Below are 24,260 nucleotides of genomic sequence, written 5' to 3'. Positions count from 1 at the left end.
GGAAATCTTATTTATTCATTCTCATTTTCAAAAAAATGTACCCTTATGACTGGTTTTGTGATCCACAGTCACAAATATTATTTGCTCTATTTATGACTTGTTGTATTTTGTTTATTTCATATTTTGATTTGATTCCTCTTAAGAGGAGGCACTCTATGTACTGTAGTTAGTAGTTCACTAGGTAGGTTTGCCTTCTGTATTAGGCCTTATCTAGTGTTGACTGAACACTTAATATAACATGTCTCCATCCCGTTTGGCAGCTCGTATTTTAAGATCTTGCTCCTCCAGTTTCAGTATTTACCCCAGAGGACCGTCTCTGATGTCCACTCTGAACACGTTAGCACACCCACCAATGCCATCAGGTCCAGTCCCGATACGGATCATTATACCGATGCTTTTCATTACACTTTTGCATTAGCACACTTACTATTATCTGTGCCTGTTTTTGACTGTGCATTTGGCATGAAGCGTGTCTCGCCATCTGCTAGCAGTTGTTCTCTGTGATTTTTACCCCCTGCTGGAGACAGAGATACACATGAGTGCTCAGCCTTTGAGGATTCTTCTTCTGTTCGCCTGTGTGTGTGTGTGTGTGTGTGTGTGTGTGTGTTCACAGGACTGAGCGTGTTGTGTGTGCTTGCGTCTGTTAATTGAGTAAGAGCTTTCATTTTTAAATTCTAATTAAGGAAAGTTGTAAATCTGTCTCTGAGTGTGAGCATGTGTCCTTATCAGCTGCTAATTATGCTTCCAGCATCTGAGAACTCTCGGTGTGTGTGTGTGTGTGTGTGTGTGTGTGTGTGTGGAGGTCTCAGGGTTTCTGTGATACCTTGTCAAATTCAAGATGCCTGCATGGTGAACAGCAAATACACATGTCCTTTAATAATGATTTTTCAAAGTTAAATAAAACAGATTATTATTGTTCATTTTACAAAGAAATACTGTTTTGGTGTTACTATTTCAAAATGTCATCTTTAATGTTACTTGCAATTTCTTTGTAATTACTTGTAAATTGTTCCTACATAACATTTCTATTCTTTGATTTGAACATCAAAAAATTACCTAGGGTCGAAAATATTTAGCTCCTATTTTCTGACACTTTTATTGATGGATTTAATGTATTGTAAAAAAAAAAACCTTTTTTATTATTATTTTGTTATTATTATTTTTTGTTATTTTCACATTTAAATTATAATTAAAGGCAGTATAACAAATAATACAAATGCTTCAACCATTTAAATACACTTCACATTGCAGTGATTATTTAAATTTAGTTGAATATTAAATTATTATTTGATTTTTTTTTATTAATTATAGCAATATATATTCATTTTATAATTGTTATTTTTTTGTAATTTGATTGTCATGTGAAAAATGTTCCTGGCATGATTTATCCATTTATTTATTTGTATATATATTTTTTAATGTCATTGTGTTATTGTTGTTATTACATTATTCCATTACTAATAAATCTGTATAAAACATTATTATTATTATTATTTTTTTGATGACTTTATTGTACAAACTAGGCCTCAGAGCAGGTGCTGTTAAAGTTCTGAAGGTTTTAAATTGTGTAAAAAGACCAACAATTGGTTTAAAACAATTGATTGTTATAACTAGAGAGACTTCAAACTACAGACCTGGTTCATCTCTGACTTACCTCTCTCTCTCTCTCTCTCTCTCTCTCTCTCTCTCTCTCTCTCTGTTCCCGTCTGATGTGTGTTGTTTCCAGATGTACATCCAGACCACCACCCTCACCATCTCTCTCAGCCTCAGCGCGTCTGTGTCTCTGGGGATGCTGTACATGCCCAAAGTCTATATCATCATCTTCCACCCGGAGCAGAACGTGCCCAAAACGCAAGCGCAGCTTCAAAGCCATCGTCACTGCCGCCACCATGTCAGGGAAACTCGTACAAAAGGGGAGCGACCGGCCCAACGGGGAAGTGAAGACCGAGCTTTGTGAGAGCATGGAGACCAACAGTGAGTATTTCACCCATGTAGACCGAATTTAGCAATTTTCATACAGAAAACTTTCAAGACACACTTAACCTTGAGCACTTGGTCGCAATGTTAATAAGAAGCTGTAATGGATAGACACATAAAACAGACTGCTTTATTCAGTCCAATTGCTTTATGAAATCGCTCACTCAGAAAAGATGTTAATTTGTCTTTTTTTTTCTAATTTTTAAAATAATGTTTCGCCTTAAAGCTGCGGTAGGTAACTTTTGTCGTTCTAGTGGTTAATAAACAGAACTGCTTGCGTCTTGTGGAAGAACATCGTAGCCGGAACTACTTCTCTCTGTTTATGTCTATGAAGAATCACAAAGGTACTGGGTTACTCCGCCGCGGTACCCCCGAAGCAATCTAAAATAGTCCGAATATAAACACTTATTATAGGTGAACCCTAGTGATTCAGGACAAGCTAAAAACACGGTTTGGAAAATGGATTCATGGTGTACTCGCTTATTATATACATTTAGTAAAAAAAGTTATGAACCGCAGCTCTGATTGGTTGTTTTTTACCAAGAGCGCATGAATTTCTGCAAATGACAAAAGGGCTACTGGGAGGAGCCAGAGGAGCTTGATTTTTTCACAGATTATCTGTCTCATATTCTACTGTCAGGACATAATGACAGGTTTAATAAATATGTAAAAAATATATCTTTACAAAAATTACCTACTGCAGCTTTAAATCGAAGGTTATGATTCCTCTCAGAGCCAGCTGCTTTGGTGTAAGGCTTAACGTTTTTTTTATTAATGTGGAAAATTAATAGGAAATTTGCTTTGATAATCCAGTGCTGCTTTGGTCACTGTTAGCATCGCATTTTTTCCTCCTTATGTTCAATAAATGTTCCTGCTGTATGTAGAACAGCTGTTTAGTATTGTAAAGTTTCACAAGTATTGTTTTGGATTGTAAACAGAAGTTTACCGCTGAGATGTTTGCTGAAGGTAGAGTGTTACATCATTGTTAACGATTTGATTAGCATATCCAACTAGCTGCGTTATTTGCCAGCTTGGTCAATTTCCGGCTCTTTTGGATTTTCTTTTTCTTTTTTTTTCTTTTTTTTACATTATTTTGTTCTCCAAAGTGCAGGATTATGCAGTGTTGAAAATGTAATCACTCAGAAGTGATCCAAGGCTTTGAGGGGAAATAAGCCCATTTTAAGTCATCAAGCCAATTACTTTGTTCTGTGCTGCGGGGGATGCTTTGCCTTATGAAACATTAAAGCGAAACTCATCTTTCTGTATGAAGACCACACAAAACTTTTGCAGACTAAATTAGACAAGTTTTTTTTTTTTTTTTTTTTTATCCTTGGCCTTTGTGGTAATTTTATTTAGAAAGGATTTGGAGGAGGGAACAGAAATGAAGGCCGTCAGTAGTGGAGTTTTTAAATTCATTTTAGTGACACTTATGAATCTGTTCACCAGAAAGATTTGTTCTGTAACCCTTTAAACAGTTTCTCGCTAACTTTCCTGTTAAAGTATCAAAACATTATTAAGGAATTCCTCTCTTGGTTATGCAGACGTTAAGGACACATTCCATTTGATCATTTTGCAAACATTATGGGAACTTCTCTTTTGAATTTTCTCTGAACATTCTGAAAAGGGTTTAACATTTAAAAACCTTTAACAAACATCAGACTGAAATATTTCTGAAAAATATATTTTTGAAAACAATACAAATATAAATTTTTGTGATCACACTTTTAGAACATTCTTAAATTCCAATTAACTTTGAGCGAATGTTCTACTAATGTTTGGGAAGACGTTTGTTCATAACTTTGAGAGAATGTTCGTCAAAGTTCTGAGAATGTTCCCTGTTAGCTGGGTTGAGTGTTATGAATAAATTATTGAATTATTTGCTCAAAAAAATCTGAGAGTGTTTATTAAAAAGAGAGCGACTACAGTGAAGATTTGTTTACCAGCCAAGTTTAAACTTTGTATAACAATATGTTTAAATGCTAAAAGATGCACCAGCTAGATTAGTTTTAAATGGGTCACATGATGCATTTCAATGTTTTCCTTTTCCTTAGTGTGTGTTACAGTATGTAGCTGTTTGTGCATGTAGAAGATCTGCGAAGGCTCATAGTCGCCCATAAATATATATATAAATGCCCTGATCAAATGTTACTCGTATATCTATGTCATGTTGGAATATTTGCATAATGCCGCCCAAATATATAGGCAAAGCAAGAAGGCATGCTTTCAGGTGTTGTTGCTGCTATTTTGTGGAGAGGCTGTGTGTTTCTACATGAAAGAAAAAGCATTTTATCTGGCCTTCTGAAAGTGGATGCAATTAGGAATCAGTGGTTAAGATTTATCTACAACACTGTTCCAGAACAGTAGACACAAACGTTCGAGTGTTTGCAGTACATTTCACGGAGGACAGTTTCTTGAACCTGAGAGAGTAGAAGGCCAGCTTTGCACAAAGGCTGTTTCTAAAAAATGGAAAATACTAGAACAGTCAGGTGCTGCTTCTGAATCGGAGCCTGTGAGAATATTATTTGCTATTGACTGTTCACATGTAGAATTTGGTGAAGTTAAGAGTAATGCATGTTGTGGGTCGTTCTTACGATCACAAGTGCACAGATGGATTTATGTTTACAAATGTAGTAGCCTACCTTCTGTTTTCTGCTTATAACCGGCAGGAAAAAGACGAGAAAATGATTCACTACGTGTTCTTTCACACTGGATGCTCAAGCAGAGCTGAAGCAGCACGAGCCCGATGTGCTTTCACACTGGCGGCATCACATGAAAGTTAATGTTCAGCTCAAGTCACACTTTCAAAGATGCTTCTGATCAATCGGCTTGCTCCTCTGCATTATCAAAATCTGATCAGGCCCAATCAGAGCACTCTAAATTATTTGGAAGGAGGATCTTTGTAGTAATCAACGTTTAGGAGGACTTTAGGAATTAATTGAAAAATTCATTAAAAAAATGTTTTTGTTTGTTTTTCTTACATTAAAGCATGACAACATATTTTCTTATAGGCCATGCACAAAATATCATCATATGTCCCCTTTAACAGACTTTTACTTTTCTTTTTTTATTTGACACTTTTATGAGTAATTTGATCACTCAAAAGATTTGTTCAGAAATACTGATTCATTCACAATGACAATGCACAACTATTAGACAAATTAGAACTTGTTTGCATGAAAATATGTGTGATGTTAAGTAGTGCACTAACTACACTAGTTTTAACAGATTTTTCGGTTTCTTTGAACAACACAAGTTAACTTTCAGGATCTCTTTTGTTCATTTTTTTTAGAAGTATGGGTGGAGGCATAGGCAAAATTTGGAAGAACATAAATATATTTTATCACGCTTAAAAATAAAGATTCTTTATTAGCATTTATGTTCCATGAAGAACTTTTAACAGCCACAATTCATTTTAAATGCGGGTACTTTTAAAAAAGCTTTTTATTGTTGGAAAAGGTTATATAGATTTTAAAAAATGTTCTTCATGTAAGAAAAGTATATATATATATATATATATAATTTTTTTTTTTTCATGGAAGGGTTGTTTTGAGACCAACTTCTATAGAATCTTTAAAAAAAAAAAAAAAAAAAAAAAAAACACTTTTTGGAAGATTTTTATGATATGCAGGTATTGCATATACAGTCGAGTGATTGTGATTCTCCTTTGTATTTTTCTCTCCAGCAGCATCTTCTACCAAGACGACATACGTCAGCTACAGCAATCATGCCATCTGAAGAGAAACACTCTCTGTGGGCGGAGCCGAGGGCGGGGCCCTGTCTGAAGCAGGGTGTCTGTCATGTGACATGCGCTGACAGGCAGATGGACCTGGAATGGGCATCTGAGCATGAGATTTTTATATCGTTCTGCATCAGTCTAAAACCTGCAGCATCCTGAAACATGAACGGGCTTATGGGACCTTCTAGTGAGACTGCTATCCTGCGTTCAAGAGCTACCGATCCTGCCATGAACACACACACACACACACACACACTCACAAAACTGAAGGTGCAAGCTTGCATTCATACGGAAAAAAATAACTTTCCACAAATAATTGTGTAAACATTCTGCAGGTGGAGACGTTCAAGGTAAGCTTTGGAAATGTGGATGTAAAAAAAGAGAAAATATATGAAAACTACCAGAGTCAAATGTTTGTTGTTATTGTATTTTTGTGGTCGTGCAGATTTTTTCATTCTTGTCCCACTTTGTCAGAAACCTGCATTCTGAGATGACGTGTCTTGTATTGGCTGACTGAATTGTAACCGTGGGGTTGTGAAGCTGTAAAATACCATGGTTGAAGCATGCTAGTTTTTATACCAAAAAAAAAATGAAGATTTATTTATAATAAAGGAATGTTTTGCAAATGTGTAGCATTGTTAGATGTGTATTTGACAGTGATATTTTATTTTAGTTTATCATCGCTCTCATTCATAATCAGTCACCACCAGAGGCCAAGATGCAAACTCTATTTTGAAGCTTTGTAATCCATATAAACCCAGTTAATTTGGCAGTTTTTAAGGTTCATAATGGGCTCTGTTACAAGTTATTTCATCTGCCAGAAATAGTTTCCTTGTGCAATTCCTGTAAAATAGATTTTTTCATCCAGTGATCATGTACATCTAGAAAAGACAGATTTACTAAAAAATGCATGATCCCTCATAACGATAAACATTAAATCACTGCACTTGTTTAAAAGTATAGCCTTAAGACTTAAATATTATACATGTAAACAAAAGACTAGTGTGATGAAATCATTTGGCTATGCTGTTAACCCTGCACAGTCTGACACATGTTATGCAATGTATTGCAGTTTATTTGTATATGGCCAAAAAGTAAAAAAATTCAGATAGCTTGTAATGTAAATAAGTGAGATTTTTATAACAACAGAAAGACTACTTGCCTAAAATGCATATACCGTAAATATCAGTTTTCACTCTATATCTCCCAAAAATGTCTTAAGATGATATTTTCATGCTTTGTTTTATGATCATAGCTCTGTATTTCAATAAATAATGCAATGCAATACAATGATGATTGAGAGATGTTCCTAAAAGCTAAATTATCATCAAACTAAGCATGAAAATATCATCTCTAAAAAGTATGCATAGACATTCAAGTAAACGTACGCTTCTACAGTCTAGTAAGTGTTCAGCTTGAAATATTACTAACAATATAAAAGTTATTCTTACATTGTTTTTATAAAAAACAGTGAAGATATACCACAAAAATATAAGTATACACCGCTTTACAAGATAATCTTATTTGTGTGACATTATATACCCTCAAACTCATGTCATGTAAAGTTCATAAAACAAAAACTTTTGCATAAAACACTCAAACATTAATTTAAAGCTGAAAATTACCCCCTAAACTGAATAACATTGGAAGTGTGTCCATTTTTCATCTAAAATAACTCATATTTTTTATAAAGGAAGAATTGATTTAAAGATTATCACGGTGAACCAAATCTATAATTAAAAAACTTTTTTTGTCACAATAAAATTTCATTTACATGTTTGCATTTCGCACTAATGAGCATCATGCTTTTTAATCCCAAATCGTGCACTAAAACCAGACCATTATGATACTCTAAATACATCCATAATTCAAAACAGTTCCCGTCAAAATGTTTTCCCGAGGAGAGAACTGTGAATTCAGATGAGTATATCTGTGCCTCTGTGTTTTTCATCCTCAACTTTGCGTCTCGCCCGACCCGTGGAAAGCTATTTTTGTGTGTGTTGGTTTTGCCTAATAAGATTTAGCAGCAGTGAAACAGAATAATTGTGAGTAGAAGCGCAAATTTATTGTTTTTTTGGGGCCCAGAATGGCCGTCCCCAAAGGAGGATGAGGTGGGAAATAAGTTTAATCTCTAGACTTCCAGCTGCCAGACAGAAACACAATTGCATATGAATGTAGAAATAGATTTTGTCAGTTGTTTTATGAGACGTAATCTCTCTGGGGAACCTGCATGAAAGAGACACTTATGAGTGAGACGAGCTCCAAAATCTCATGCAGAACACTGCGTTTACTGTCTTTTGCTTCTCAGAAATATTCAGGAATTAATTAGGTATGTATGTTATCTTTATTTTTTTTAATGGATAAAAAAAAAATTAATTAAAATTTTAACTATTTGCATAGGGAATTCTGATTGGTTAACTTTTTTAAATTTATTTGCATGCTCATTTGTAATTGGTCTTTTTTGCTTGCATTTATATAACCATCTAGAGCAGCATTTATACAGCATAGAATAAAATATTATGTGTTTATTCTCACGTGCAGATAATTTTCTTTTACAATTTACAGAGTCTTCCCTAATATCGCGGAACCTTAAACTTCCCTAAAACATTTCAGTTTTTGTGGTCTTCTTTTTCAAAATGTCAAACCAGTAATGCTGCGTCTCATTGTTCTGTGTTTTTTTCACAGCTTTGTGATTTCTCTCCCTCAGCATCGGTACAAGACAGTGAACATATGAGTGGCTCCAATGTGTTTAGAAAAACACCACACTTGGGATGAGCGAGCTGTCAGAAATGTCATAGCTGTCAATCATTTTGTCTCCCTGAATAGCGTCGAGATTGAAAGTGTTACTGGTGCTTCATCTGGTTAATTACGATCGGAGCGCTTGGGATTTAACGGCATATGAACACACACATGGCATATGATACAGAATCATACCACTGAAAACCATCAGTAAACTTGTATTATAATACATGTAAATGCTTGTTTTCTAAAATAACTTATTCTGCATGATAAGTTTTCACCATGTCTTTGAACATTTAGGAGTAAACAGGTTATTTTTACGTCGCTGTCCCTTTAAGACTTTGCATGTGAGCTTCTGTGCTATGGTCTGCTTTCACAGGGGCTGCAGGTCACAAGGCTGTTTGGATTCAGTAAAGTTTGCACCATCTCATCTTCATTTCTTACATGGCGGACATATAAAGATCTGCAGTGATGTTTCCATACCATCAAGAGCAGTATAAGGTTTGGCAAACATTTTTACTCTTATGGTTAGTTCTTCACAGTATCTTTCCTTTCTTCTTTCCTCATGTGACTAAAAAAAAATCAACAACAACAAAAAAAAACACCAAGGGTTGATGTGTAAATATGGCTGGTCATGTGTTTATGTTTTGAAAATAAGTCGTTTTTTGCTACTTTCAATAGATGCCGTGGATAAAGGTTACACAATATTTTCATAGTACATGTCACCATTTTATTACAAAACATAAAGATAAGTTTGATTAAAATTTTTCCATTGAAGAAATTTAGCATTGCATCACTTGCTCACCAAGTTGACCCTCTGCAGTGAATGAATGGGTGCCGTCAGAATGAGAGTCCAAAAGCTGATAAAAACATCACAATAATCGACAAGCAAGTATTGTGAAGTGAAAAGTTAGATGTTACAAATCCATCATTAAAGTGGTTTTAACGTCAAATCTTTGCTTCCTGCAAAAATATGAGTCTATAATCCAACATATTGCTTTCTCCAGTGAAAATGTTGTTTTTTTTTGTTGTTTTGTTTAATATGTACAGATCAAGCACTGTTTACAAGAAAGAAAGAATGAAAGTCTCTTAAAGAAACAAATCTCTTAGTGGTGAAATGATAAATCCTGTCAGTTTTGTTTCCTGTTGCTTGATTTATTCTGCCTCCTCATGGATTTTCTGTCCTTCAGGCGATATTCAGTAAACATGGGTGGTCATGTGTTGATGTTTTGAGAATAAGTCTGTTTTTGTTTTGTTTTTCAGTAGATGGTCTTTTTGTGCTGTGGACATTTCAGATGCATAGTGCATTTGGTTATTTGATCCCAAAATATCAAGGGAAATTTGAGTTTTCAAGTTGCATAGTCTTTTACATGAAATTTTACTTGACAGACTTGTCAATCATGCTCTTAAAGCATCAGCATAAACCCCTCGTCATGTCTTCTCAAACTGTTCTTGCAGCAGTACACCACGGCAGCCACAGGCACGCTGTATGTGGGCTTGCAGGCACAGGATCAGCTCACAGAATCTTTATCATCTTGACAGCATCAGTGAGAAATGGCCGCGCGCTACAAAAATCCCAAAGCTGGCAGTGAACTGTGCTCGTGAAGCTCTGGTTTGTCATGCTCGGCTGCGGTCGGGTTCCCTCTTGTGAAGAATGTGCAGGGTTATGGTTGAGTTTTTCTTTTTTCTGCAAATATGGGAACATTTTTATAGAGAGCCTCTGATTTATGAGCTTAGAAATATCAAGGAAATATTGAAACTTTTCTATGAGGTGCATATGCAGAAATTTAGTTGAACTTATTTTTATTAAATGTATTATTTTAAAAAATCCTATTCTTGTTAAACCACTTACATTAATTATTTTATACAACAATGTGAGTGTAATAAACATTTTAATTAATTAAAAAATATATACAAAATAAAACATTATATTTAAAGAAAGTACAACAAATACCTTTTAAATAATTTACATTTTTTTATATTTCATACTTCATTTATAATTTATTTACATGAATTTGCATTACAGTTATGAGAACTGAAACTAATGTTCATCCTCAGGCCATCCAAGATGTACAGTAGATGAGTTTGTTTCTTCTTTTTTCTTCTTTTTGCTTCACAATACATTAACTGATGGACTGGATTACTTGTGGATTATTGGGATGTTTTTATCAGCTGTTTGGACTCTCATTCTGATGGCACCCATTCACTACAAAGGATAAAATGGAGAGCAAATGATATAAAGCTAAATTTCTCCAAATGTGCTCTGATAAAGAAACAAACTCATCTACATCTCGGATGGCTTGGGGGTAAATAAATGTTCAGCAAATTCAGATTTTTGGGGGGTGAACTGTTTTTAATGGTCTGAAAAGGCATTTGTTCATATGGATTCAGTGTAGGTGTCCAAGAACTAAGATTCTGAAGGTCCTTGAGGAGGAAGTAAATTATAAAGAAAAAACACCTTTTGTTCTTGAGGAGTCGTTGACCTTTTACCATAAAATGTGCGAAATTTATGAAAATCCCTTCGGTTTCATCTCCGGTTGCTTGATGAATTCTGCTCCCCTCCATTTTTTCTGACCTTCAGGCGATATCCAGGGTTATTGATTTAAGTCCAGTGCTTTGGACTGTGACACTTTCAAGCTGCACACCAAAATATGCAGAAGCATCTCAGCAGAAAGCCTCCCTTTAAATTCCCTGCTGCTCATTTGGAAAAGTGGACATCAACACACTTCCCGGAAAATGCACAAAAATCCATGCTTTGCAATGCAAGACTGTTTGTTAGAAAGCTCTGCTGTCAATTATGATTGAGGAATATTCATTTTGGCATGTAAAATATAAGCATCTGTGTGTATTTGCATCTGTGCAGCAGGGTTATTATAGTAAATCTCCAAAAGACACTCCAAAAGGCATCATTTCTCATTTTCATTTAGTTAAATGTTCCTAAAATAAAATTCATAAAAACTAAAATTCATAAAATAATAATAAAAATATTAAAAAATAACAATAACAAACAACTAAATTAGTTTAACTTGATGTACTAAAATAAAAAACAAACAACAAAAAAACCTGTAAAAATGGCCAAAACACACAACAAAATCACTAAAATAAATAAATATATGTATCGATGCAATAAAATTTAATAGAAATTTGATAAAAACTAAATAAGAAAAATTATACAAATGACAAAACACAGAACAAAATGACTAAAATAACTAAAACTGTAATTATGTACTAAAGTAACTAAACCTTAAAACTGAAATAAAATAATTAATAACCTAAAAAAAATGTAGCTATACTAATATCCCTTATGAAAGGAAAATATTTACCAATTTATTTCTTAAAATATATTGTGATATATTGTAATATATTATTTTCCCTTTTTATTTTTGAATACATTTAATAATATATTGATGATACATATAGCTATTATATAATATAGCCTATTGCAAAATATACAAATGATTGCCGCTTTCAATATATTGCATTATATTGGAAAAAAATAATATATGTAAGAATATATGCCTAATATATTACATGATATTTTCCAATATACTGCAATATATTTTTTGTTTCATAAGGGATATTAAAACTAGAATTACTTTTTAAATTTAAATTAAAAAAAAAAGAAAAAAGACAAAATTACAAAAGTATTAACTAAAATTGAAATGGAACTGGAAAATATACAAATGAAAAGAATCTATAATAATAATAAAAACCGTCATAATATGAAATATCAAACGATATTTAAATAACTGATTTAAAAACAAATAAATAAATACTTCTCTGAAGGTCTGAGTGCATCAGGCTTGTTCAAACCTCCAGTCTTTTTCAGGATTATCAGCTACTTTCATCTCTTTAAAAGCTACTGTAGTTTTGCTTTAAAAGCAGTGGTCTGTTATCGTAATGACTCCAGACCTGGTCAAATGTGATCCTCAAAGTACCCACGCCAATTTTCCACACACAAAACTTTTCAGGCCTAACGGGATTTCTCCTCTAATGGCAGACGCGAGGGACAGCAATGCGGTTCGGCTCCATTTACAAAGCGCCGAGAGCCTTTTCACTGCGAGCCCTGACTCATGGGCTGAGTGTTTTGAACACGGAGGGCATGTCGTCAGTCACGCTCTTTGGTGAAGTTTTAATGAAGGTGCCGCTTTTGGTCTCCGAGTCCACGGGGCTGTTAGAGACCGTGTTCCTGGACTGTGTATTGATGATCCTGCCAAATGGGTATCTTTGAGCTGAACGGTTCGACCCGTTTCAACGTGATCCATTGTGCGATATTTCAGTCATCTCGGGGTTGAGAGATAGAGAAAGGTGGGGATGATTGAAAAACGAGATGTGGATGACATTGCTCGGTAACAAGGGCAGATCTGGTCGGAGCCATCAGGGTCGAGTGGGTAGATGTTCACAGCACATTCATAAAGCATAAGACTGGGAGAGGAACTAAATGTACTCTACAGTAACCAGCCGTGAAGGGGGAAACATGTCACTGATGTACGACTCATTCTAAAAGTGCGTGCATCCTGTCAGCTTCTGTCAAATGGTCTTCAATTTTTTCAGCACTGCAGAAACTAATTATGATTTTCAAGAAATCTTAGCATTAAAAATGGTCAGTTTGCATTAGATATCACCAGTATGACTAGAAATATTGTGCATATTTTGCATTTGTATGTTGGAGCAAAGAAAAACAGTGATGGAAGTCGTTTTCCATCATCCAAAATGGAAATGGGCTGTTGATGAAAAATTATGCAAAGAATATAACGCCAAATTAACAATGCAAAAATATTGTTTTTAATGGAGAAATGGCTAAAAAGAATGCAGAAAGCAATTTTGGTGTGTTTTTGTCATTGTTTAAATGAAAATTATAATTAGTTTTTTATTAGTTTTGTTTTTTAGGTTTTAATCATTTAGTTTTTTTATTTTAGTACATTAGTATATAGTTTTAGTTATTTTACCAGTTTAGCTAGTCATTTTTACATCTGTTTAACTAAATTTGAAATGTTGCCTTGGCAGTTAGCTAAAATAATAAATGAACAATTCACAAGCAATGTCTTAGAAGAAGTAACATCAAAAATAATGTTATCGTTATATTTAATATTTGCTTTAATTATCCATTTTATTGTCAACCAATTTTTTTTGTCTACTAAAATTAGATGCTCGTATATCCCATAAATGACACTTTTATAGTACTTTTTTTATAGTAGTTTTTGTCTGTGTTTGTGTCACTATGCTGTCATATGCTCTATATATTGTATAGAAAAGAGCAGCATAAACATTCATCATTTATAAAAAAATAAATTAAAAAAATCACTTTTGTTTTTCCACAGAAGAAAGAAATTCAATAAATGCAGCCTTGGTGAGCGAAACAAAATTGTATTTATTTTATATTTTTTCCATGAGACACTCACGGCTGACAGGGAAGCTGTAAAGGTGTTTTATAATTTCTGATCGTTGTAAATAAAATGCACCATGTGACCTCCTCCGTGCCTGAGAAATGTAGCAGTGTGAAAAATGCCGTAATTCTCCTGAAGCATGTGGCAGATGCATTTTTTTGGAGAGAACTGCGTTCATGCACGATGTCTCTAATTAATGCCACACACGGAGTAAGTTCAACAAGGGTCCGCGCTGGTGACGGTCACCCAGAGGTTGGTAAGGTAGCAGATCTCCTAACAGGCTGATAATGAAGTGCACACTAGTTCTGCTGATATTCAGTGTTACCCGAGGGTCAGAAAGGTCATCCACTGAGTGTGGACAAGGACCCTGAGGAATGTCAGCTCCAACCGCGACTGCGACCGGGAACGCTTACAATCTTCCTCCATCCTTCTCTCCTGAGACTTGTCTGAAATGTCATTACTCGTGCAGCTTTTGTGAAATTAGAAATTATGTCGAAGAAAAAAAATAGCATCGTGGGGTGGAATGGCACTTATTAGAAACATAATGAGAACCTTTCTCTTGGTGTTTTGCAAGAAAACGGTGTGCCGTGATTTTACCGTCAGTGATTTGTGCTCAAAATAAAACCCCTTGTGAGACAGTAGACAGTGTTTCAGAGTAAAAACCTACTTATTGACCAACAAACACAGTCCAGCTTGACTAGCTGCTCCTTGCTCTGCAATAGTAGCATTTGTATTCAAATTAAGTTATTGCAGCGTTCTGTTTGAGGAATCAGCAGCAAGCAAACTAGACTTTCACAAACAGATATTTTTCTATCTATCATATAATCTCTACTTGATGCTTTGAAAGGGAATGATATCTGATCAAGTGCATACAAGTTTTCTGCACTATTCTGTCCTTGAGTTCACATTTATTTGTGCTAAACTTCGTTTTTTGTGTATGATTTTGTATTTGTGTTTCTGTCATATAATGCAGTTTTCCTGCATTAAGGACATAAGACTGTATAATAAACCGATTGGAAAACAGTGTTTATTGAATTATTTAAACCAACAGAAATGTTTATAGCACAACTTAATGAAATTATTCACACACACACACACACACACAAAAAAAAAAAACAAGTTGAACTTGTAGAAAAGTAATATGGCTTGTATGATATATATTATATGGTAATATGGTATATTATTTCTCCTCACATAAAACTCTAAATTGAGATCTGCAGTCTTTATCACACCATTTATATTGACCTTTCACCTTCTCTAAGGCACCACAGTGTTGGGACACTTGATGTTCTGGTGGACTTCCTTCTTTCCAGTTGGTCCAGTTCCCCACACTGAGCCCATTGTACCAGATCCAGAATCCAAAAAGTCGACTCTGTCTAAGCCCCACCCACACTGGCCCTAAAACCTTTTTTCTTTTTATTTCTCTCTCTGTTTCTATCTGATCATCCTCCGACTCAATGCGCAGTAGTCCAGAAAAGTTACTGTTGCAGTAATCCAGAGCTTCCTCCCAGGACATTTGATAAGAACTGACATGAATGAAACTTTCTGAAGAGAAGGAAAAAAAATATTAGTTAGATGCATTGATTTCTTGAAACATACAGAAGGCCTTGAAATGTCGAATTCCGGCCCCCCAAAAAAAAAAAAAAAAAAAAAAAAAAAATTATAATATATACCTTGTGAAATACATTTAATCAAATCGGCATGTTGTGCTTAATAAGAATTCTATTTCTATTTCAATAAAAATCTTGTCTTACTGTAGCATAAGCCATATAGCTCATTTCGGTCTTCACTTTTACTCCAACTCCCATCTTGATTCATAAATATATAATCTCCGCTCAGTGCTTCTCCATAGTTTCTGTAAGCAGATTGTCCTCCATCAGACCACTGCACTTTGTCCTCCAGCAGGCCGATCCAGAAAGGATCATTACTCTCTTTTCCTTCATTCCACACCTGTTTATTTTCCTCTTCATTATGGATGCTCACTAAATCAGTGTGTTTCTCTCTGCAGTACAGCTGAGCCTCAAACCAGGTTTTCTTTTCAGATATTAACTTGTATGATGCTCGCCCAACATCTGTAGAAATGTAAGTAGGTTTTGGTTTAATTCATAGTTAAAATAAGTAGTTATAAGATAATATTTTAATACCTTGTTCATAACACATGAAGTATTTTCTCTCAGTGCACTGTAGAAAATCCCACTGGCTATCAAATTTCATAACAGTGCAGTATGTTCCCCCACATGTCGTGTTTAATTCTGTATATGTAACCTCATCACCATTTGACCATTTCTTACTGCTATTTCCCATCTCTGCACCGATCCATCGACTAGGGTTGGATCCATTAGTAATATCAATGAGCAGTGTTAATTCTATATTGTCTTGTTGGTCATAAACTGTGGCGAGGTCAGTGTAGTATGTTCTGCATGCTTTCACTGCAGCATCTCTGGTCAAGCTTTCATTTATTAGTTGGAATTCTCTTAGTCGGCCTTTAGCATTTGAAAGAGGAAAAGCTGAGGAGAAATATTCAGTTTTTAGCACCATACCATCTAATGGAATACATGCTGGAAAACATATGTGCCATTTTAATAGTAAGTAATCAAATTAAATTACAAATCCATTTGCGTCTCATGAGGACAACAAAGTTAAATACTCACCCCAGAGGAGCAGCAGCACAAGCAGCGAGGTCATAGTGATGCTCAGTGTGTTTAAACCTGTCTCTGCTGTTAATCACACAATCTGTTGATTTCCAATAAACCACAGAAAAACAGATCACATAACATAAAATACACTAAATGGAAATCAATTGACTTACAGTATAGTGCTCAGTGCAAATAATAAAGTGCCTTTACAATATAAAGACAAGAACAATTAATGTGTTTTAAATGTAAAACACTTTTACCAATATTTTGGACTGTTATTACTACAGTATGTACATGTTTGTGTTGGTGTTATAAAATATCTAATAATGGTTTTCCAACAGTATTTCTTCCAATTTATTGAAGTAGTCAATTTCTGTTGAAAAGTCCGTACAGTTGACCACTCTTCACCAGTAAAGATTATTTCACTTCTGTCATCCATTTCTCTTTGATATAAATTGCAGAGTGTGTTTTCATATTTATTGAACTCTTGTATATCTGAGAATCTAATATCAACACCTGATGTGTAAGCCTTTTTGAGTTAGTCTGTCAATGGGTTCAAGTTGTCTGAGTTTTCCTGTCATATTTTTATCACTTTTATCAATTGATCATTTTAAATTCATGCAGAATGAGCACCGTGATGTTCTGTAATCAATACTATATTAAAGTTGCGTTGAGGTAATGTATGATTTAAAAAATCAAAGATTTGTTCTGAATGCAACATTTCACAGTTTTAGACAAGTACTGTATATGCATGTAAGCTAAGGTTCTGTGTATGATATATAGGCCTATACTAAATATAAAATTGTGTAATAGCTACACTATAGAAATATTACTGACTGATAATTAAATATTTTACCTATGCCACTTCTGATGACATGCATGACGAAAATGTGTGTAGTAAATCGCAAACAAAACAAAACAGCTTTATTTGTAATGTTAACTCAAACTCTCCCACTAAAGAATCCCTTTTAAATTTGGCATATATATATATATTTTTTTTATTATTATTGTTATAAAATGTTGTAGATCTATGCGTGGTGTACTAAAACTGTAAACATGAGCTATTCAAACAGTACAGCTTCAAATCTTAAATTAAATTTATGCATTTAGCAGACACTTTTATCCAAAGCGACTTAGAGTGCATTCAGGCTATCAATTTTTACCTATCATGTGTTCCCGGGGATTCAAACCCCCAACCTTGCGCTTGATAGTGCAATGCTCTACCTATTGAGCTACAGGAACACAAAATTATAATAATTAATAATTGTCGTTCTGAATGGGATCAAAAGACATCACAGACAATCATGAAATTCTGTTCAAAAAACACTATTTCCACACTTATTTTCTCAGATAGATATAAAAAAAAGCGTGTAATTAAATCAGAGATGGCAAAGTTACTTCATTCTTACCTGGTGAGAAGGTTAATGTGCTGGAAGAAACTGAAGACTTTTATATGTAATTCTATAGAGGTCAGGTGCTGACAGGCAAATTGATTCTGGGTACCATAAGTTAATCAGTAACTTCATTTAGGTGTTCATTCAGCTTAGGAGTTTTATCCAGATCATAACAGTAATATTTATGAAGTCGAGTGCTTTATACAGGAAAAATACAACCTAACCAAAACTGAGCTAAATTGTCTTTTATGCAATAAAATGGCATTATTGTTCATAAGATCCAATTCAAATGAAATTTATCAGAAGTGGTGGTTTAAAAAAGTAATTTGTGGTGTGTAATAACTGTCTTAATATGGTGTGGTTGCACATGTCTGTGTATATTATATTCTTAGAACAAATACTTTGAGAAGTAAAAGTTATACTGGTGGTCAGTGTAACGGTTTGTGTAAATAAATGCTTGACGGTCATCTCTGCATATTTACGCATACACTTCATGAAGCTGAGCAGTGCATACATTGCTTTATGCTTCTTCCATAAACCGATAAATTCAAATCTGCAGTTTTGAATTGAGAAAAAAACGCACTACTTCCTGACTACCATCGCATGTTTCCATCCAATGTTTGCATAAATGTAGGGCCTACTGTACTGCCATAGTCAAATATCAATATCATCTATTATGTGTCCATATTCAAATGCACTGGGCAATGTCCAGTTCTGATGTGCTTCAACTAATGCACTACATCTCAAATTTTATAAGTTCATGATTGAGGAATTTATCTGAAAAGTAATGATGACTAATAGATATCACCATACTTCCCTAGCTGATTGATAACATACAAATTGCAAAAAAAATTGTAAATTAGGTATTGTCTAATTAAATATGCATTAGTTTGCTGAAGAACAACAACAACAACAACAAAAATCTGAACACTGGATAAAGCCAGGTTCAAAATACATGCCATTTAGTTGACATTTCAGTGTTTATATATAAATATGTGTATCGTAATTAAAATCTACAGACACAAATAGAGAAAATGCAATAAAAAAAACTCTTAAATGTATATTTTGGACGATTTCATCCAAAAATTTATATTTTGATTGTAGTCTAAAATAACATCCGAAAACCCAAACACATCTCGAAATTGACCAGTGAAGGAAAAAAACAATGCTTTTGCTTGTGTCTTGCATTAAATGGTAAATTAATAGCTTATTTTAATATTTAATACTTCTCAAAGGGATGAGCACTGAGCAGTTTGGACATCTAAAAAAATGATATCAACATGTATATGGAGCGTATTAACAAGAAATTGTTACCAGGAAAACTTAAGGTGTGGTGCTTTCAGTTTGGCATACTCCCAAGACTCTTGCGGCCGTTAACTGTGTATGAGATCCCCATCACCAAAGTTGAAAAGTTGGGTCGGGTGATAAGAGCACAGCTGAAGCAGTGGTGGGAATTCCACATTGTTTAAGTTCCGTCGGACTTTATGGACATGGCAAGCTGGAATTACCAATCACAGGGATCGTTAAAGAGTTCAAATGCACCAAGGCAAGGCTCGTCATGACCCTGATTGAAACCGAGGATGCAGTCATTCGAACAGCAGCCCCCCGGGTGGTAGCGGGAAGGAAGTGGACTCCATCAGAAGCTGTTCAGAGTGCAAAGTCTGCGCTTCACTTCAGAGATGTGGTTGGACAAGTACAGCATGGGAGGGCAGGGTTCGGACTCATCCCAAAAACTCCTCTCTAAGCAACATCAGTGCAGAAGAGACAGCTAGTGGTAGAAGAAGTTAGGAGACAGGAGGAGGGTGAGCGACATGCCAAAGCTGTCTCAATGGCCAAGCAGGAGAAATAGACCAACTGGAAGGGCCTGGAGAAGAAAAAGCTCAGTTGGCGTGACATCTGGCAAATGGATGGAGCATGGCTGAGTTTTGTCATCAGAGCCACATACGACCTGCTAACATCCCCTCAAAATCTGAAACAGTGGTATGGAGAAGATCCCGCTTGTTCCCTGTGTCAAGTACCTGCATCCCTAAGGCAAATTCTATCAGGCTGCACTACAAGTCTCACCCAAGGGCGCTATACTTGGCGACATAACCAAGTACTTAGAGAGCTGGCATCAATACTACAACAGAAACGAACCACCACAAACAACCTCCCACAAACATTGGCAACTTCACGAATTTTGTACCAGCTGGCTAACATCCAGAGCTTCCTATAACACCTAAAGATGCAAGCTTCCTGCAATCAGCGCAATCAGCTTCCAGAAATAGTGGCTACAACACTCCGGCCAGACATGGTCCGTGGTCTCCAACATCAAAGCTGGTATATGTTGTCGAATTAACAGTACCATGGGAAGAGGGGGTGAAGAGGCTTATGAGAGGAAAAAGAACAAATATTCGGACCTGGCAGCTGAAGCATCCAAGAACGGCTGGAAGACAAGCATCTTTCCAGTAGAGGTGGGATGTAGGGCATTTGTTGCAACATATACCACCAGATTGCTGAAAAAAATAGGGGTGAAGGGTCGCTCTCTTCAACAGGCCATCAAGTCCATATCAAGTGCTGCTGAAAAAAGCAATAACTGGCTCTGGATCAAGCGCAAGGACCCCATCTAGGCAGTATGGTAGAGACAGATGGTATGCGGTCAGGCTTAGGCCCAACTCAGGGAGAAGGACGCCCCTGCCATGCAGAGCCCATCAGGGATATAGAGGGCATGGCATGGGGGGGGGGGGGGGGTGTACATGTGACGCTGGATACACTGTTGAGCCTTCGGGAGACGGAGGCAGACAATGTAAACATTTGGGGCTTAGCCCAAACCTAGGGGGGTCCAGGGGCAAACTCCCCCGGGGAGATTTTTTCCCCCAATACGTCAGCTAAATGCACTATTTTGGATGCTGTTTGAGATAATAGATAGCCAGCAATACAGTCACGGATTCACAAACCTGTAACACTTGTCCGCAGTTCGTCTGACGCTGCTTCTGAATCTCTCTCTGGCCGGTGAGGTTTATTGTTAGTGTTCCGTATAAAAAACTTTGTCCATAACTTCAGCCGGTTAGCCGGTGAAAAACAGTAGCCCGCCAGTAACAATAGTAGTAACTATAGTAACAATAGCCCGCCAGCCCCTGATGACAATGACGAAGAAGATTTATATTCTTCTTCGTTAGTCTTTATTGGCAGTTGGCAAACAAACTGAATGATGCGCGATGCATTACTGTCCGCCACCACGCATGGTATGTGCTTTTGTTTCATTTTTTGCCGCTCCAGTCAGAAAGACTGAGAGGAAATTAAACAAAGTTGAAATTATTTGTAAAAACCTAAAAGATTCGGGGCTTTTGACAAAACATTCGACAATTAGCCACCCCCCCGCTCCGCCCCTGCTGGAGACGTTGTAGGCTTAAATCAACGAAACGTTGATGAAGCAGGGTTCCCACCTGATGACCCCAACAACATATCTTACCCTCCTTTTGTTTATTAAGCCTTAAAGTTCTGCATAATTAAGGGCGTGGTCACTTGAGTGACAGGTGGATTGCCGCTGCTGACAATGCCGTTGCGCTAGGTGGGCGTGGCTTCAGCAATCAGCTCCCGCCTTTTTGCCCATTTTCGATTATCCGGGAGAGTCGCGCGATGATGCGCTGCTAAGATGGCGACCGACCGCTCTGCATACTTTAGGCTTTAAAACCGCTATTGAGGAGTCTAGTCACAGACACTACGTCCATATTTTTTTACAGTCTATGATTTTGACGTGTTTTGAGGCCATTAACAGATGAAGGTGTGTTGAGACACTGTGCTAAGAGCTAGTGAAGTTTCTTTGCTCTGTTTTGTGATCTCAAGATGGGAAAAACAGCAAAGCCCATGAAAGGGACTGGATGAGGGTTAAGAGTTATGATGGATCACAGACGCTGGCCAAGTTTGCTCTCTACATGACTGATGCTTCTGTATTCGCTCACACAGGAGACTTAGGCTGGTTGTAAAATGTCTTGCTTGTGTTATTTAATCACAGTGATCAAAGCACATCTTTTCTACTGCCTCAGCGTTATACAGGATTGACAATAAGTGCAGTGCTGAGTCTGCAGAATGGGATTTAGGGTCTCTGTTGCACAGACCAGCATCACACATGCACAGCCCTCTCCCCAGAGCTTTAAAGGAGTTTTTAACTTCAGAAAGTGTGATATATAATTTCTGATCATTTCTAAAGTGTGATGGAGAAAAAGGCAACAAAGTCGTCTTTTTTTTTTTAAACAAAGGTCAGAACCCCTGTTATAATGTAGATTTTTGAGGGTGCACTGTTGTCATAAATGAATCTATTGCTTTTTCTACATACATTTTAACAAAAAACATTGCTAAAATATATATTTGGGAGTCTTAGACCTTCCCAACGATATATAGTTTGTCAAGATTAGATTCGATTTAATTGTAATATAGTGAAGTAAATGTAGGCATCCCGTATACAGGACAGGGTGACAGTTAAAAGGTTTAATGTGCAATAATAAACTTTATTATTTTCAGGTTACCATTTTTTTTTTCTTGCTATTTTTTACATTAATATACATTCTCAGAAATGTATTTTGAATGTAAAATTGGGTTACAATTAACAACCGTTTTATACCAGTTATTAAATGAAATACTGTAGTCAGTGTAGTATCCAGAATTCTTTTTTCTTCAGAAATGTGACGCTTAGCACAGGTCTACTGTTTTACGTTTGCAACAGAGCTGCAGATCACAATTAATGCATTCATGATATTATTAAACTGGCTGCATGTCTTGGTTTACTTGCAAATTCGGCAAATGCAAATACTTTCAACACAATAAAAGGACTCAGTGTAATGTCCATGAAAAACTTTTAATGTTAATTCTCGGTACGAGGCATAAAGGTTTACAACATAATCATAAAATGAATGAATCAATGAGATAAACATGAAAAAGGCAACAGAAACACTACAGGTACAGCATTACCAACTAGCTTCTAGTGCTAACTATAAAAGCTTTATTATACAAGAGATGAATGATGCCACTATTTACTATTGAACGCAAGAGCTCTTTTTCCTCATTCGGAGCGATGAAAACTGTGCAATACGATAAATCAAAGAGCATAACAGAGAGGTATATTACTTTAACTCACATAAAGTTATAAATTCAGATCTGCAGTCTTTATCACACCATTTATATTGACCTTTCACCTTCTCTAAGGCACCACAGTGTTGGGACACTTGATGTTCTGGTGGACTTCCTCCTTTCCAGTTGGTCCAGTTCCCCACACTGAGCCCATTGTACCAGATCCAGAATCCGAAAAGTCGGCTCTGTCTAAGCCCCACCCACACTGGCTCTGAAATATTCTGTCTTTTTAGCTCTCGCTCCGTTTCTATCTGATCATCCTCTGACTCAATGCGCAGTAGTCCAGAAAAGTTACTGCTGCAGTAATCCAGAGCTTCCTCCCACGACATTTGATAAGAACTGACATGAATGAAACTTTCTGAATAGAAGAAAAAAAAATATTAGTTAGATGCATTGATTCCTTGAAACATAAAGAAGGCTTTGAAATGTCGAATTCTGCCCAACCCTCCAAAAAAATAAATATATTTGAAAAAAAAAAATACCTTGAATTTAAGGGGCATATTGTGATAAATCAGAATTTTGTCTTGTCTTACTGTAGCATAAGGAATATCGATTATTGCCGCCTTCACTTTTACTCCAATTTCCATCTTGATTCAAAAATATATAATGTTCGCTCTGTTCTTCTGTATAGTTTCTGTAAGCAGATTGTCCTCCATCAGACCATTGCACACTGTCCTCCAGCAGGCCGATCCAGAAAGGATCAGTACTATTTTTTCCTTCATTCTGCACCTGTTTATTTTCCTCTTCATTACTGATGCTGACTAAATCAGTGTGTTTCTCTCTGCAGTACAGCTGAGCCTCAAACCAGGTTTTCTTTTGAAGGATTAATTTATATAACACTCGCCCAACATCTGTATGGATGCAAGAATATGTAATATATTTTGTTTACGTATATTTAACTATTTACAGGCTAGTATTTCATTACCTTGCTTATAACACATGAAGTGTCTTATCAAAGTACATATGACAATTTCCCAGTCTCCATCTGCCTTCATAGAATAACAGCGTGAATTCGTATAACTTGTAAAGTTTCGGCCATATGTGACCTCATCACCATTTGACCATTTCTTATTGCCATTTCCTATCTCTGCACCAATCCATCCACTAGGGTTGGATCCTTCAGTAAAATGAATGAGCAGTGTCTTTAAGTCTATATTGTCTTGTTGGTCATAAACTGTGGCGAGGTCAGTGTAGTTTGTTCTGCATGCATTCACTGCAGCAACTCTGGTGAAGTTATCCTTTATTAGTTGGAATTCTCTTAGTCGGCCTTTAGCATTTGAAAGAG

General features: G+C 35.9%; 1 protein-coding gene and 1 pseudogene across 1 annotated transcript; one reads left to right on the top strand and one right to left on the bottom strand.

The window, feature by feature from the left end:
- The window catches only part of LOC113083321 (metabotropic glutamate receptor 8-like), a 93,048-nt pseudogene extending 86,422 nt beyond the window's left edge, over positions 1-6,626 (top strand).
- A 16,067-nt stretch (positions 6,627-22,693) lies between these two features.
- Positions 22,694-23,860, bottom strand: LOC113083323 (C-type lectin lectoxin-Lio2; the record flags this gene model as incomplete). Its single annotated transcript, XM_026254477.1, has 2 exons — positions 22,694-23,333; positions 23,509-23,860. Coding segments are annotated over 2 exons (717 nt in total), but the record flags the coding sequence as incomplete, so codon positions are not given.
- Positions 23,861-24,260: the final 400 nt, after the last annotated feature.

Source organism: Carassius auratus, unplaced genomic scaffold (assembly GCF_003368295.1).
Source record: "Carassius auratus strain Wakin unplaced genomic scaffold, ASM336829v1 scaf_tig00037769, whole genome shotgun sequence".
Taxonomy (NCBI): domain Eukaryota; kingdom Metazoa; phylum Chordata; class Actinopteri; order Cypriniformes; family Cyprinidae; genus Carassius; species Carassius auratus.
This window is presented reverse-complemented; position numbering and strand designations above follow the sequence as displayed.